General features: G+C 39.1%; 2 protein-coding genes across 5 annotated transcripts in view; one reads left to right on the forward strand and one right to left on the reverse strand.

The window, feature by feature from the left end:
• adap2 (ArfGAP with dual PH domains 2) overlaps positions 1–15,953 on the reverse strand; it is a 338,187-nt gene that overhangs the window by 73,918 nt on the left and 248,316 nt on the right. The window lies entirely within an intron of this gene.
• Positions 1–15,953, forward strand: part of rhot1a (ras homolog family member T1a) — a 75,064-nt gene that overhangs the window by 5,473 nt on the left and 53,638 nt on the right. For all 4 annotated transcript variants that reach the window (XM_078529060.1, XM_078529063.1, XM_078529064.1 and 1 more), the window contains exons 2-3: positions 12,633–12,691; positions 14,341–14,422. In XM_078529060.1, coding sequence (XP_078385186.1) covers positions 12,633–12,691; positions 14,341–14,422 — 141 coding nt within the window. The remainder of the gene's footprint in view (positions 1–12,632; positions 12,692–14,340; positions 14,423–15,953) is intronic.

Here is a 15,953-nt window from a genome sequence, read left to right on the forward strand (position 1 = left end):
CATGGTTCTCTGGGCTTGTTACTCCTTCCTATCACCCTCGAGGGAACATGTTGAGCCTGTACCCTCCCCATTTCCTTTTTGAACACCCCCCCACTGCTCCTCTGTAGATTTCCCCACAAGTAATCAGCCATATCGTTATTACTTTTGGCTTCACTGGAACTTCACCATAAGTTCACTTAGTTGATTGGTTCATGACATTTTCTGTGATCTGATTTGTCCAATAGGTGAGGCAGACAAATTAGATTGTTAATTTGTCCCTAATTTGTTAATTTAGTTTAATTGGTTCAATCAAAAAGAATAAAAACGTCAGTGTTGTTGGAACATCTGTTTTAACATTTAAGGTAGATGAGCTGGCCTGGCTGAAAATGAGGTCTCTGTATAGACAAAGAGCTTGTATAAGCCTGAAAAATTCACTTAACATCATAACGCCACAAGCTTTTTGTGTCTCACTTTTATCCTAAATATGCAGGCTGTGTATTGCATTTGCTACACGTGTACTCAATGTTAACCACTGTCAGTGGTTGTAGAAGGATAATTTTCTGATATTTGTTAAGTGTTCGGGTAACATTCTTATGACGATTAAAAAAAACTTAGATTTTGATCAACTGTCAATATTCAGATTTTTTGAGTCCTCTAAGTGTCCCTATTTTACAATATTGCAATATTTCTAGCATTTTTCGTTTGTTCTTGGGGTGTGGATGAGCTGATAATGGTTCTAAATATGTGGCGCTGAGCTGCCACTTTGCATCACTGTACTCTTTGTGCTGGTGCTGTTCTATGATTAAATTATGAAATTCAGGCTTTTGACCTAGCAACACTGCAACTGAAATGTCACCATAGATTAGACACTCAAGTCTTGGAATGGGACTTACAGATGGATGCAAGTTCTAGCAGTAGTAGGAGCGAGATAGATAATATGTGGACATTGATAATTCAATTATTTCATATTTTGAAGCTCTCTAACTTCTCCAATCTAAATATCCATATTAAATTGTCTAAACAGAAGGTAGTAAGCTTTAAGAGGGATGTAGTTCAAAACTTTTTGGATTTATTTTGGCATGTATAGAAAAATAATGGTTAAAGAATATCAACTATGAACAGCTTTTTGTGAAACTATCAAGCAAAATGGCTATCTGCGTATGCTCACAGAAAAAGCTGCCATTCCAGTATGTAAATCAGTTTATAAATCAACCAGCATAGACGACCCAATTTTTTCGATGCCAAAATGCATATTTAAGCCAATACTTGCCATATAAGTTGACACCCCCCCCCCCATTTTTTTCAGCTAATATATGCATGTTTAGGGCTATACCTACATTAGGAATTGGCATCAATTTTTCAGCTCAGAAGTACATTGCTTAGACTTATACTGACCTTGTCAGCATATGCGATCAAGCAGCCAATACAGGCTGTGTTGCCAAGTTGATGTGCAGGAGTTGAAGACGTGCCCATACAGCAGACCGTGCATGGTGATCGATGAAGAGAAATGGGTTTTCCTACAAAAATAATGAAGTGCAAAGCTGGTTTCAAGCAAAAGTCACAACGTTTGCAGACTCGTCAAATAACTCTGCTGCAGTGTGGGAAGAATGGAAGAAGGAATCCATCCTGAAAGAAGATGCCCAAGACCAAATGTGCCATGAGAACAAGGACCAGCCACTGGCCTGATCTTGATCATCAGAATGGTTACATCACCAGAAATTCAGTGCATATATACGTACTTAAGTGGGCCAAATCAAACCAAGTCCAGAAAAGATTTCAGATCAACTAGGTGGTGTAGCCACTTTATGGATGTGGCTACAAAATGCCTGGTGTTATGGCAGAAGACAATCAAAAGACCTCCATGCCAAAATGTCCAGTTTCCAGAAATTCATGAGTGGCAAAAACACAAATAACCTTTATGTCAAAGGGGCAACATGGATGAAACCCCTGTGAATTTCACTATGCCCAGCAACCAAACTGGAAGGGAAAGGCTTAAACATTTCTAATGAAAACCACAGGACACGGGAAGACAAGATTCAAGATGGTACTAGCCTGCATGGTTGATGGAACAAATAAAACCATGCCAGAAACCAAGTTTCGTGCAGGGGTTTTTGTGCATTTCCACGACAACGGTTGGAGGGATGAGGATGGAGCGAAGTTGTGGATTGCTGTGTAGAATAAGCATCCTGGTGGCCTTTGCAAAGGATGCAGCTTATTATTGGACATGCTCAGATCCCGTATAACCAATGAGATCAAGAGGTGCCTGTGAAGAATGATCACCCAAGCTGCAGTTATACCGGGGATCGAACATCCGTAGTTTAACCTTTGGATGTGTTTCAGCGAGCCTTTCAAGGATCATGTTAGTAGCAAATAGAATAGGTGGATAATAACAAAACCCTTCACAAAAAGTGGAAATATCCTGCATGATGTTTTGTGCAGCTCCGTCGTCAAATCGCGGGATGCTATTCATGCACAAACTCATCAGTTCGTTCAAAAAATGAGTATCAAATTCAGTGAATGCAGAGGAAAGTAATTTGTTGCGATGGAAATGATCCTGAGTGGGATCCTTATGATGATGCCATAGCCAAAGTGACTCAGGATGAATTCAATGAATGTTATGATTGTGGTTCAAGCTATCTTGTAGAATAATTTCATTAAATAAAACATGGCACTAATCAATTTGAATTACAGGTGTGTTTTTTTTTCACATTTCAAAATGGAAACTGTCTATACCAACACCAGGCTCACATTTTATACTGCCTGTTTTTGGAAGGATTTTTCCAAGGTCGTCGACATACTCTGTGACCTACAGTAATTTCATTTGAGCGTTTTACTTGAAAAGTAAGATGGAGTGGCAATACCAGCAGAGAATTAAATTTGTAAGCAGTTTTATCAATGAGACTATTATCGAAGAGATACAGTAGCTACAATAGTAATGATTGAGACCATCACAAATGTCTGGTGAGTTTTAGTTGTGCTTCCAATAGGTCTGCAAATTACTATATCTGGATGAAATAATGCAGTGATGCATATTTTTCTTGTGTTGTGACCTATATAGGGAGTGTGGCTAGCATGCTAGTCAATCACAAGGCCACGAACAGAAATTGCTTTATTTTTTAAACATCTGTGTAGGTGAGAACGAAATTGTCACAAACCCAGGCCAGTAAATTGGACTCTGGATGGAGGTATGATCTTCTAATACTATTGGGGATGCTAAAATTATTCCTACATTTCTAGATTTTCAACAATAGATCACACTAATGTGGGAACTAATTTCTGGAGGCTGAACTAGATCAGAAATTTGCATTATTGTGGATCTCATGAGTTGTAATAAGTTGTCCACTTTAAATATAAACTAAGATAAAAGCAAAATAGTGCAGATGCTGGAAATCTGAAACAAAAACAAAAATTGCTGGAAAAACTCAGGTCTGACAGCATCTGTGGAGAGAAAGACAGAGTTAATGCTACAAGTCCAGATGACTCCACAGAACTAAAGAGAAGTAGAAATGTGAAATATAAACTGTTTAAAGGGGATGGGACAGATGAAGCTGAATAGAAGGCCAGGGATAGGTGGAGGCAAAGGAGAGATTGCAAAAGATGTCATAAACAAAAGGTCGAAGGGGTGTTGATGGTGGTGATACTGGCTAAAGGAAGTGCTAATGGTGACATTAAGAATAGGAAGTAGGATGAGCAAGTGACAGATGGCCCTAGTGGGGGTGGGGTGGAGGGAAGGGACAGTGTGGGGGAAAAAGGATCAAAATAGGCTAAAAGGTGGGGATAAAACAATGAATGGAAATAAATTTAAATAATAATAGAAATACGTGGAAAAAAATGTGTATATAAAAAAATTTTTTAAATAAATATTTGTAAAAAGGGAATCAAAAAGGGATGAGGATGGAGGAAGATAGTTCATGATCTGAAGTTGTTGAACTCAATGTTAAGTCCGGAAGGCTGTAAAGTGCCTAATCAGAAGATGAGGTGCTGTTCCTCCAGTTTGCGTTGAGCTTCACTGGAACTTTGCAGCAGGCCAAGGACGGACATGTGGGCATGAGAGCAGGATGGTGTGTTGAAATGGCAAGCAACAGGGAGCTCTGGGTCATGCTTGCGGACAGATCGAAGGTGTTCCGCAAAGCGATAACCCATTCTGTGTTTGGTGTCTCCGATGTAGCGGAGACCGCATTGGGAGCAGTGAATGCAGTAGACCAAATTGAGGGAAGTGCAAGTGAAGCGCTGCTTCACTTGAAAGGAGTGTTTGGGCCCTTGGATGGTGAGGAGGGGGGAAGTAAAGGGGCAGGTGTTGCACCCTTTGCGGTTGCATGGGAAGATGTCGTGGGAGGGGGTTGAGGTGTAGGGGGTGATGGAGGAGTGGACCTGGAGGGAACGGTCTCTATGGAATGCCGACAGGAGGGGTGAAGGGAAGATGTGTTTGGTGGTGGCATCATGCTGGAAATGGCGGAGGATGATCCTTTGAATGCGGAGGCTAGTGGGGTGATAAGTGAGGACAAGGGGGCCCCTATCCTGGTTCTGGGAGGGAGAGGAAGGTGCGAGGGCAGAGGCACAGGAGAAGGGTTGGACACGGTTGAGGGTCCTGTCAACCACCATGGGTGGAAAACCTCGGTTAAGGAAGAAGGAAGACATGTCAGAAGCACTGTTTTGGAAAGTGGCATCATTGGAACAGATGTGACGGAGGCGAAGGAACTGAGAGAATGGGATGGAATCTTTACAGGAAGCGGGGTGTGAGGAGTTGTAGTCGAGGTAGCTATGGGAGTTGGTGGGCTTGTAATGAATATTGGTGGACAGTCTATCACCAGAAATTGAGACAGAGGTCAAGGAAGGCACCTCCTTTAGCCAGCATCACCACTGCCAACACCCCTTCGACCTTTTGTTTATGACATCTTTTGCAATCTCTCATTTGCCTCCACCCATCACTGGCCTTCTTTCCAGCTTCATCTGTCCCACCCCACCTTAAGCAGTATACATTTCACCACATTTCTACTTCCCTTTAGTTCTGAAGAAGCGTCATCTGGATTCAACGTTAACTGTCTTTCTCTCCACAGATGCTGTCAGACTTGCTGAGTTTTTCCAACAATTTTTGTTTTTGTGTTAAAAATGAACTAAGCCAGATAGCCTCCCTTCTAGTGATGATAATAGTGAGTCACCAGTCTTCAGCATAAAGGTGGGGAGTGTATGCATGAGCTTATGGAGGTCAGTTTGAGCTTTACTTCCCTGGACCTCTTTTGAAAATGTAACAGTATAATTACATTGCCAGTTTTGAGTGTTACTATGCGTGTCCCCCGTGTTTTCCCCTGCTTGCTGCTCCATCTGGCACCATTCCATCTTGGGCACTGATGGAATTGGAACCACAAGTTGGCAGCAGTTCCACAGAAAATATAAGGTCCCTGCTGAAACTGGAATAAAATATATAAAACAGTTTGTATTTCCACTTGCAGCTGATAGGAAGAGTGCCAACTGTTTGCTGATGGCTGCAGTTTTCAAATATAAGTAGCCTTAAAAGTGCTTATTTCATCCAGTTTCTTCGTGAACTGGCAATTGTATTTGGTACTGTGTGGGTGAGGTTGCATGGGAAACAATGTATTGCTTTGACTTTGTTTTGTAGTTGTTTTTGTCATGCTTGTGTGTGCAACATGTATAGCTAACAAAAGAACATGCAATCTAGAACAAGAAAGGTCATTCAGTTCATTACTTGTACCTGGTCCAGAGTCTGATTATTCTGTAGCAGACTTCCCCTCTTTTAAGGAATAACATTTTCTGTATCCAGTCACCCCAACTGTGTAACCCATCGCAAAAGATATTGATCTAGCTCCTTCTCAATGGTACCAATTGACTTCATATCTGGCGCATAGCCTGGGAGTTTATACCACATAGCCACTAACTATTTAGGGATTTCTAATTTCTAACTTTGCTCTAACAATGTGAATTTTAGATTTAAGTCCTCTAGTCTTATACCCATGGTCAAAGAAGCTCAGCTCATATACATAATGAGTTCAAATCTAAGATAGTCCATCTGCTCAATTATAATCTGCACTTAGTAGTTTGTCATCAGCAAGTTTAGTACTATTAATGCAGGTATAGGCATCTACTCTGTATCATCCACAGGTGTTGCAAATAGCAAAGGGCACAGAACAGATTCTGATGGAACATCATCGCTTTTTCCCAGGCAGGGCATTTTCAGTTGGTCACAGCTCACCATGCCCTGTTACCAAGCCACTTCTTAACCAACATTAAGCTTCCTTACTGGCTTCCCATTAGGAACTTTGTAACAGACCCTTTGGGATTGGAAAATATCCTTGTCGATTAGCTGAGAAAAAATCCAGTAAGTTTCTAATACCTGGATGTGTTACTTCTGAAAGTTGTACTGACTGCCACTTGTAGCATTCCCTAGAATGCCCTACAGGCAGCCTTAACACCCTAGATGTTCAGTAACTGGCCTATAATTATCAGCCTGATCCGATACTCTTTTTGTATTTTGGATTGATATTTACCATCCATCTGCCCTTGAACTTTCTGTAGTATTTTTGGAGCCCTGAAAAATATCAAGCAAAGCATGAGTTAATTCTGCAAATGTTCCAGGATGTGCGTCATCTAACTTACTGCCAATCATTCTTCGATGCATGGTTTCTTCTTCGCTCAATCACTGCCACATTCCCTAGCTTATGTCGGAGCAGCAATATTTTTTAAGCATTTACTAACAACTGTGTGATATATTTTACTCAGTGGTTATATCAACTTTGGAGTATAAAGCCACAGATACATTTGCCAATTGCTTGAAACAATTTGAGGCATGTGTTTTGTCATTTCGTTGATATGAATTTGGTCTTTCAAGGTCAATGCAATGCAAACGCAAATAGATGAGGCAAACCATTTATTTTGAAAAGATTGCCAAGGACTTTTATAGCTCTTGGAGAGCGATTGGACTGAATTTAAAACCTTTTTCTAGCGGTGAAAGGACAGAACTGTGTCACATAGCTGTTGTACAGTTTAGAGCATTTCCTTTGTGAGAAGTTGAAAACTACTCTAGCAAAACTTTTAATGTTTGTTTCAGTACCCAAAAACTTTCAAAGTAAGGCAGCTTCAAAAGTAATTATGCTGACCCTGCAGATTTTTGCTATAAATTATTAAACACAGATACTATATAATTGACACACCCATACCATCTACGTGAGTAGGCAAAACAGGCAGGCTTGTTGGAGCCTCATAGTAATATGCTTTAGAAATTAGTGCAAGAGAGTCACTTGAGTTTTTAGTCTGTCCTGCGAATTAAGGGAATGTAAAGAAGATATATTTTTCTGGAAGGATTTCTATTAATTCTGCTGAGTGACTGAGGCTTCACAAATCCCGTAGTGGCTTAAATATAGACTTTATTATACACTGACGGACAATACAGATATGGGGCATGTAGAGACTTTTAAAAGTCTTAAATCTGCATTTATGCTACCACTTAAGGTGCTAAAGTGGTTTTGAATCCGCAATACAATGCAGAATACTGTTCAGCCCACTGGGGAGTCCCTCACACTTGTTTGAGTTTCCAAAAAGCCAGTATTGATCTGGTCTTGAGAATGGTCATGTAATTCTTTTATCAAGATGTTGGTGCATGCAAGTGATGTGAGTTCTGCATGATTGGCAAAATGACAGGGGTTTGGCCAGTTTGAGTAAAAACAGTTTTCCCTTCAATTAATTTTTTTTTACTGAGTCCTTTGTCTACTGGGCTCAAGTTAGCATTAATTCACTAACTCAAGTCTGTAATTTCCAAGTTGCCAATTCATGCTATAGAGAGATTAGTTCACTGTGGTGGTAAAGTTCATTCAAAAGTTTGCTAGATGCTAGAGTCAAATTAATTAGATTCGGCAGGTGCATGAGAAAGAGGGAGGAAAAGGAGTAAGGCTTATGGGCCATCTGAAGAATGGGCAATCTCCAAGTAAATTGAAGAATGTAGTATAAGATAGTGCCTTGGAGAATGAAGAATTAAGCCAGAACCTGCTTTAGACAAACCATTGATGCATGTATGTATCTCTGTTCAATCTTCCATTAAGCGTTGAGATAATGCTGTGGGAAAATTGGAAGTCAGGTATTGCTGCAGTCTTTCTGAGGGAATATGTACATACGAACATATGATTAGGAGCAGGAGTAGCCCCTTGAGCCTCCTCCACCATTCAATAAGATCACAGCTGATCTCATTGTGGCTCCCATATTCCCACCTACCCCTGACATGCTTTGACTCCCTTGTTAGTCAAGAATCTATCTGCCTTTGCCTTAAAAGTATTCAATGACCTGCCTCTACCACTTTCTGGGGAAGAATGTTCCAAAGACTCATGACTGTTCTGAGAAAATTTCTCCTCATCTCTGTCTTGAATGGAAGACCCCTTATTTTTAAACTCGCTCCTGGTTCTGGTTTCTTCCTGAAAGGGAAGCATCCAACTTATCAAGTCCCCTCAGGATCCTATGTTTCAATAAGATCACCTCTCAACCTTCTAAACTCCAATGGATACAGGTCCAACCTGTCCAATGTTACCTCATAAGATAACCTCTCACTCTACTCCCCCGCCCCCACACACACACACACACACACACCCGCACACACCGTCTGCCACCCCAGGTATCTGTTGAATGAACTTTCTTTGAATTGCTTCTAAAGCATTTATACCCTTAAATAAAGAGGCCAAAACTCTACACAGTACTCCAGATGTGGTCCCACCAATGCCCTGTACAACTGTAGCAAAACATCCTTATTTTTATATTCCATTCCCATTGCAATAAGCAACAACATTCCATTTGTCTTCCTAATCACTTGCTGTACCAGGAAACCCAGGTTACTCTGTGCCTCAGAATGCTGCCATCTCTCTCCATTTAAATATTATACTGTTTTTCTATTCTTCCTGCCAAAGTGGGTAAGTTCACATTTTTCCACATTCCAAACTCCATCTGCCAAATTTTTGCCCACTCAACCTATCTGTCCCTTTGCAGGGCCCTTATGTCCTCTTCACAACTTACTTTCCTACCTACTTTTGTATCATCAACAAAATTAGCAACTATACATTTGGTCCCTACCTACAGGTCATTCATGTAAATAGTTGAGGCCCCAGTACTGATCCCTGTGGCACTCCACTCGTTACATCTTGCCAACCAGAAAATGACCCATTTATGCCTGTTCTCTTTCTTGTTAGCTAACCAATCCTCTATTTGAGCTGTTGTAGCTGTTTATTAATCTTGGCTCAAGATCCAAAATACCAAGCCAGAACTTACTGTGTGTTAGTAAAGTGTGAAGTCTGGAGCGGGTTATCATGCACTTGATGCAAATTTTTTCTGTTGTAATACTCTAACCATTGAATTTATCCCATTGTGCACGGTTTTATAGTTTACCCATGATTCAGTAATTTTGCCCATTTGATTGACTCCCAAACTTGACATTCATTTTCGAGAACTAAGCAGACTTCATAGAAGTCAAAAGATAAACAAAAAAGCAATAGTACAGAATCAAGCTAGGTACAAATAGAACAATGTTGTTTTATCCCAATCCTTATAATAAGCATAATTTAGACTTTCTACCCCCCAACACTTGACTTTCTTATAGGTCCAAAAAAATCTCATGTTTCAGCTCCCTCTTTCCAATATACTTCCACACTGCTTTCATCTTGCTAACTTGAAAACAGTGTGACCTTCCTATTCATTTTAAGTACACAGAGTCATTGGATCTTTTAGCCTGAAAGGGGCACACACCTATATTCTACTTGACATGGCATAATGTTCCTTTCAAATGTATCTTTTGACTTTACTCTCTCAGCACCACAGGAGATTGATTAGAATATCGAATAAGTTTTTTAAAATATACCAATGGTCAATAAGTAAAATAAATCCACAGACCTCATTCAATTGTCGCTTTCAAGTATAAAATAAAATATACTAATGGTCAGTAAGTAAAATAAATCCACAGACCTCATTAAATTGTCGCTTTCAAATATAAAATAAAATGTTTTCCCCACATTCTGACAAAAGGCCTCTAATCAAAGCATTAACCTAGTTTTCTATCTCAGATGCTGAAGAAATCTGAAGAACCAATCCTCTAATCATGCTAATGTGTTACCCCCTACACTGTGAGCTCTTATTTTGAGTAGTAACCTTTGATGTGACCTTGTCAACTGCCATCCGGAAATCTAAGTACAGCACATCCACAGGTTCCCCTGTATCCATGTTGCTTATTACTTTCTCCAAAGAACTCCAATAAATTAATCAAGCGTGATTTCCCTTTTACGAAACCATATTGACTCTGGCTGATTGAGGATTGAATCTCTGGCTCTATTCTAAATTGCAATTTGTTGCAGTTCTTCAGATTTTAGAATGTTTCAGATGGACAGTTACGACCAAAAAATATTTTGGGAATGAAAAACATTTTGCTTAAAATCCAAAATAAAAACAAAATTGTTTAATATATACAAGTGACCTCCTAACATCTGAGATAGAAAACTAGGTTAATGCTATGAATAGAAGTTTTTGGTCAGAATGTGGGGAAAACATTTTATTTTATATTTGAAAGTGACAATTTAATGAGGTCTGCGGATATTTTTTACTTACTGACCATTGGTATATTTTAAAGCTTGTTCAATATTCTAATCAATCTCCTGTGGTGTGTGATAACCCACTCCAGACTTCACACTTTACTAACACACAAGTTCATGCATGATATTTTGGATCTTGAGCCAAGATTAACAAGCAGCTACAACAGCTCAAATTGACTTCAGTGCACTTGTGTGGATTTATGCTTATGATTGCCCATATGTCAAGTTTCTACTTCCTGGGAAAGTCACTGGATAATACTGAAATCAAATCTAAAATGATCATGTGGAAGGGAGAGAAACTTAAGTTAGGCATGCAGCTGCATTTAGGTTCAGGTACCACTGGTCTATTCTCGGTAACCTGATGACCTAATAGCAATGTGTGTCTGCACCATCAGTATTTTTCACCTGTGACATTGCACGTGGGGAGTAAATATCAAATGTAGCCTCACTGTGAAGCAAGGGTGGGGGTAATTAAATCGGGCATGGAGATATATTTCAATCCCCTTATTAAAGTCATACATTCTGGCCTTTTGTTTGCAATACTTTGGTTTTATGTAAATATTTCTAGCTGAATAGAAAAGTTTTAGGGAAATTTGGGAAGCAGAGAAATAGAATTAAAGTAGGTATTTCTTTGCTCCCATTTTCAGCCTGTACTATAATGCAAAATCAATTACAGCATCACCACTGACCAGGTGTAATTATAATGTTATAATTTTACAGCGACAGTTTCCATTTATAAGTGTATAATGGAACAGTTGACAAGAAGTGTTTGCAGATGTAAGATTTTTGATATATGTAATATTGGTTCATCGCATTGCATATGGGCAATCAAGACCAAGTTTAACCTTCAGGCAAAGCAGAGTTAGAGACTGGACAATATTTGGATCAGATAAGAGCAAAAAACTGCGGATGCTGGAAATCCAAAACAAAAATAAAAATACCTGGAAAAACTCAGGTCTGACAGCATCTGCGGAGAGGAACACAGTTAACGTTTTGAGTCCGTATGACTCTTCAACAGACCTGCTGAGTTTTTCCAGGTATTGATATTTGGATCAGGCCTTGTAGGCACAATTGTACATTCTGTCCTTATTTTAAAATTTCCATTAAATTCCTATTTTCACATTTATGAAAAAAGCTTTCAGTGTAAACTTGTGGCCCTACAATTGCACCTGCTGTCCAGTTCTAGCATTAATGCTTCTGCTTTGGGGGGAGGGGTGTGTAAAAACAGACTCTCATTTCTATAGCAGCTTTCCAAGTTTCAGTTCGTCCCAAAGCTTTTTACAATCAATGAAATACTTTTTTGAAGTAGAGTCACTGTTGTAATGTAGGAAATGTGGCATCCAATTTGCACACAGCAAGCTCCCACATACAGATTATCCGGTCATTATTTTTCAGTGATGTTGATTGAGAGGTAAATATTGACCAGGGCGCGGGAGAACTTCTCTGCTCTTGGAAATTGTGCCATGGCATCCTTTCCATCCAGATGAGAGTGCAGACAGGGTCTGAGTTTATCGTCTCATCTGAAAGATGAAATTTACAGTAACTTATAATTACAGTTTTACAAGTTTTTATATAAGCAGTTCCTATTAATAATGTACAGAACAGAATTCATATTAGAAAAATTGAGAGATTTTTGAATATATTTGATGTTAATGGCAACAAGTTCTGGATTACTTGAAACAAAAATGTGGATAAATCTCTAGTGCTTGAAACACCAATCAGGCTTTTATCATTTGCTAGTTGATTGAGACTTCTCCAGTAAGCTCATGCTTGTATCTGATTTTTGACACGACCATTCCAGACTTGCCAGCGTTCTTTAATTTGAGAAAACCTTTTTTTTGAGGGGAAACATATATTTACTTAGCTTGCTTTAACAAATCCCCAATCAAAATATTGCTGCACTAAAATTATTCTTACTTTTGAAAGTTGACTGATTGCTTATATAATGTATATTGAAGTCGTAAGGTCCTTGTCCACCATGTTGGGTACTAACAATAAATCCTAAAGCTGCTGGAGAACACCCTGGCATGCTAAAAGATGGTTGTGAATCTATAGTAAAGGTGTTTGTTTTCTTTTGTACAGCTAAGGTTGGGAAGACATCTTTGATTATGTCTCTGGTCAGTGAAGAGTTTCCTGAGGAGGTAGGTAATTTTTTTTTTTAAAAAACTGGTTCAATATGTGCCGTTTGTCTTACTTTTGTTAAGATTGATCTCGGAGGAGAAAAGATGCTCGTAATTTTGGTATTCTGTAGAATTTACTTTTAAATGTCGTCATCTGAATGCTTACCATACAAACTATCGCACATAACTCGGGGAGGGGGGTTGCAGGGGAGTGGGTAGTGGGAGTGCAGCTAAACGAGTCTGCTTATTGCTTTTTGTTTTTTAAGTTGCACTAGTTAGTTCTCTGGCCCTTCTTTCAAAATCTCCATGGTTTCTCTTGTTTCTATATTTATCTATCTTTAGATTTTCCCTCTTCTACATCATTCCTAATTGACCTGCTTCCAGATGTCAAACAATTCCTTTCTGTGACTGTCCTTAAACACAAGGATGGGAACAGCTCAATGTCCTCTCACCTCCAATTCACTGATGCATGTATATTTAGAATGCATAAAACTGGAATATTGTAGCAGATACTTTAGTTAATAGACGTGTTGCTGAAATGTGACATTGACAGTAAAGATGTGATATTTATCCAGAGCCTATATTGGGACCAAATGGCAAGCAACAGGCTAGAAGGACAATCCAATAACGTGAAGAAAGGAGTATGACAAAACTGTGTACTGGCACCAAAATTATTCAATCTGTACACAGAACAAATATTCAGAGAATTAGATGTCCTTCCAGGGGTAAAAATTAGAGGCAAGAACATAACGAATTTGCGCTTTGCTGACTACACATCAGAAGAGGCCCTACAAAATACCGTAGATCAGGTAAAGTCTCAAAGTTTAATATATGGATTGATTAAGAACACCAAAAAGACACAAACAATGGTAGTTAGAAGGAATACATTGGAAAAAACTAGAGTGAAGATTGAAATGGTTGGTGTCACAACTTAGAGAGCAGAAGAAACATCATTTAACATCTCATCTGAAAGCACCTCAGACAGTGCAGCATTCCCTCAGTACTGCAATGAAGTATCAGCCTAAATTTTTGTGCTTAAATCACTGGCCTGGGACTTAAATCCATGACCTTCTGACTCAGGCAAGTGTGCTATCAACTGAACCCATGGCTGACTACAGGAAATAACTTGAAAATTATAATACCTCACAGTGGGTGGGAATTTTTAGCGTGATATTTAGATGTTTTCTAGTGTTGGGACTAGTACTTGAAAGTATTTTCTCTTTTTTTTTTCTTTTCTTCAACCTGCCCCCAACCTACCTAAATGTATTTAACACTCTTTTCTGTATAAAGTCTATGTTTGAAAATACAGTTTCATGGAATTGCAGCTGTTAGTTTTAAAACTGTTTTTCCTATTTTTTTTTCACAACCTCAGGACTTTTCAAAGCACTTTCCTGCAAATGAAGTATTTTTGAAGTATAGTCACTGTTCTAATGTGGAAGTATTTACATACAAAGTTGCGTTACTGTTTAACTTGTACGTTGTCAAATGTCTGCTGGTCAAATGTTCCTGATGAAAGATCATGGACCTGAAATGTTATCCATCTTCCTGTCTTCACAGATGTGGTCTGACTGGTCAAGTGGTAGAGAGAATAAATTTAAATGTGGAGCATGTGAATTAACCATTGCCACTGGCTGCATATCATTGTTCAATTATACTTTGTTTTGTTAAAGGTTCCCCTACGTGCAGAAGAAATCACTATCCCTGCAGATGTCACTCCAGAGAAGGTACCCACACACATAGTAGACTATTCAGGTAAAGAACTGTGCATCTTCAAAGCTGATTTTAATCCTAGGGAGTAATGCCTTGCCTGGAGCTAAATTCTTTGAGAAAATGCTGCTCTGTAATCTGTTGATGACTGTGTCCACAATATCAGCAATATGCTTTCACTAACTCAAATGAATCTTTTAATTGATGTAAATGTGCGCTGTGGATTTTCTTTTACACCCCATTGACTGTTGTGGCTTCCTTCTGCATCCAAATGTTGGTTGTCAGGAGAGAGTATTTTGAGCTACGTTCTAAAGAACAGCATAAGGTTTTGCATACATACTGACAACACCAAGCTTTACCTCACCACCACCACCACTCTTGACTCCTCCACCATTGCTAAATTATCAGACTGCTTAATCGACACCCAAAATGGATGAGAAGAAATTTTCCCCCAATTAAATATCCTGGAAGTAGATGTAAATCAGGAAATGGAAGAGAGGGAGGAACTCGGGGAAAATTATAATCACCAGCGAAGCAGTATTGAGCAAATTGTTGGGGCTGCAGGCTGACAAATCCCAAGGTCCAGATGAACTTCATGCTAAGGTCTTGAAAGAAGTGGCTAGTGAGATAGTTGATGCACTGGTTTTAATTTTCCAAAATTCCCTAGATTCAGGGAAGGTTCCATTAGATTGGAAAATAACAAATATTCGAAAAGGTTTATTCAAAAAATTAGGGAGACAGAAAGCAGGAAACTATAGACCAGTTAACCTAACATCTGTCAAAGGAAAAATATTAGAAGCTATTATTAAAGATGTTATAACAGGGCACTTAGAAAAATTCAAGGCAATCAGGCAGAGTCAACATGGTTTTATAAAAGGGAAATCATGTTTAACAAATTTATTGGAGTTCTTTGAAGGAGTCACATGTGATGTGGATAAAGTAGGTGCACTGTACTTAGATTTCCAGAAGGCATTTGATGAAGTGCCACATCAAAGGTTATTGCAGAAAATAAAAGCTCATGGTGTAGGGGGGTAACATATTGGCATGGATAGAAGATCGACTAGCTAACAGGAAGCAGAGAGTTAGCATAAATGGGTCTTTCTCTGGTTGGCAGGATGTGATGAGTGGTGTGCCACAGGGATCAGTGCTGGGGCCCCAACTTTGTACCATTTATATGATTGACTTGAATGAAGGAACTGAAGGAATGGTTGCTAAATTTGCTGATAACACAGGAAAGGTAGGGAAGTTAATTGTGAAGAGGATATGATGCTACAAAGTGACATAGATAGGTTAAGCGAGTGGGCAAAGATCTGGCAAATGGAGTGTAATGTGGGAAAATGTGAAATCGTTCATTTTGGCAGGAAGAATAAAAAGAGGCTTATTACCTAAATGGTGAGAGATTGCAAAGCTCTGAGATTCAGAGGGGTCTGGGCATCCTAGTGCATGAATCACAAAAGGTTAAATTTGCTGGTACAGCAAGTAATTAGGAAAATTAATAGAATGTTATCATTTATTGTGAGGGGAATTGATTACAAAAGTAGGGAGGTTATGCTTCAGTTGCGCAGGGCATTGGTGA

Source organism: Cetorhinus maximus, chromosome 24 (genome assembly GCF_964194155.1).
Source record: "Cetorhinus maximus chromosome 24, sCetMax3.hap1.1, whole genome shotgun sequence".
Classification (NCBI taxonomy): Eukaryota; Metazoa; Chordata; class Chondrichthyes; order Lamniformes; family Cetorhinidae; genus Cetorhinus; species Cetorhinus maximus.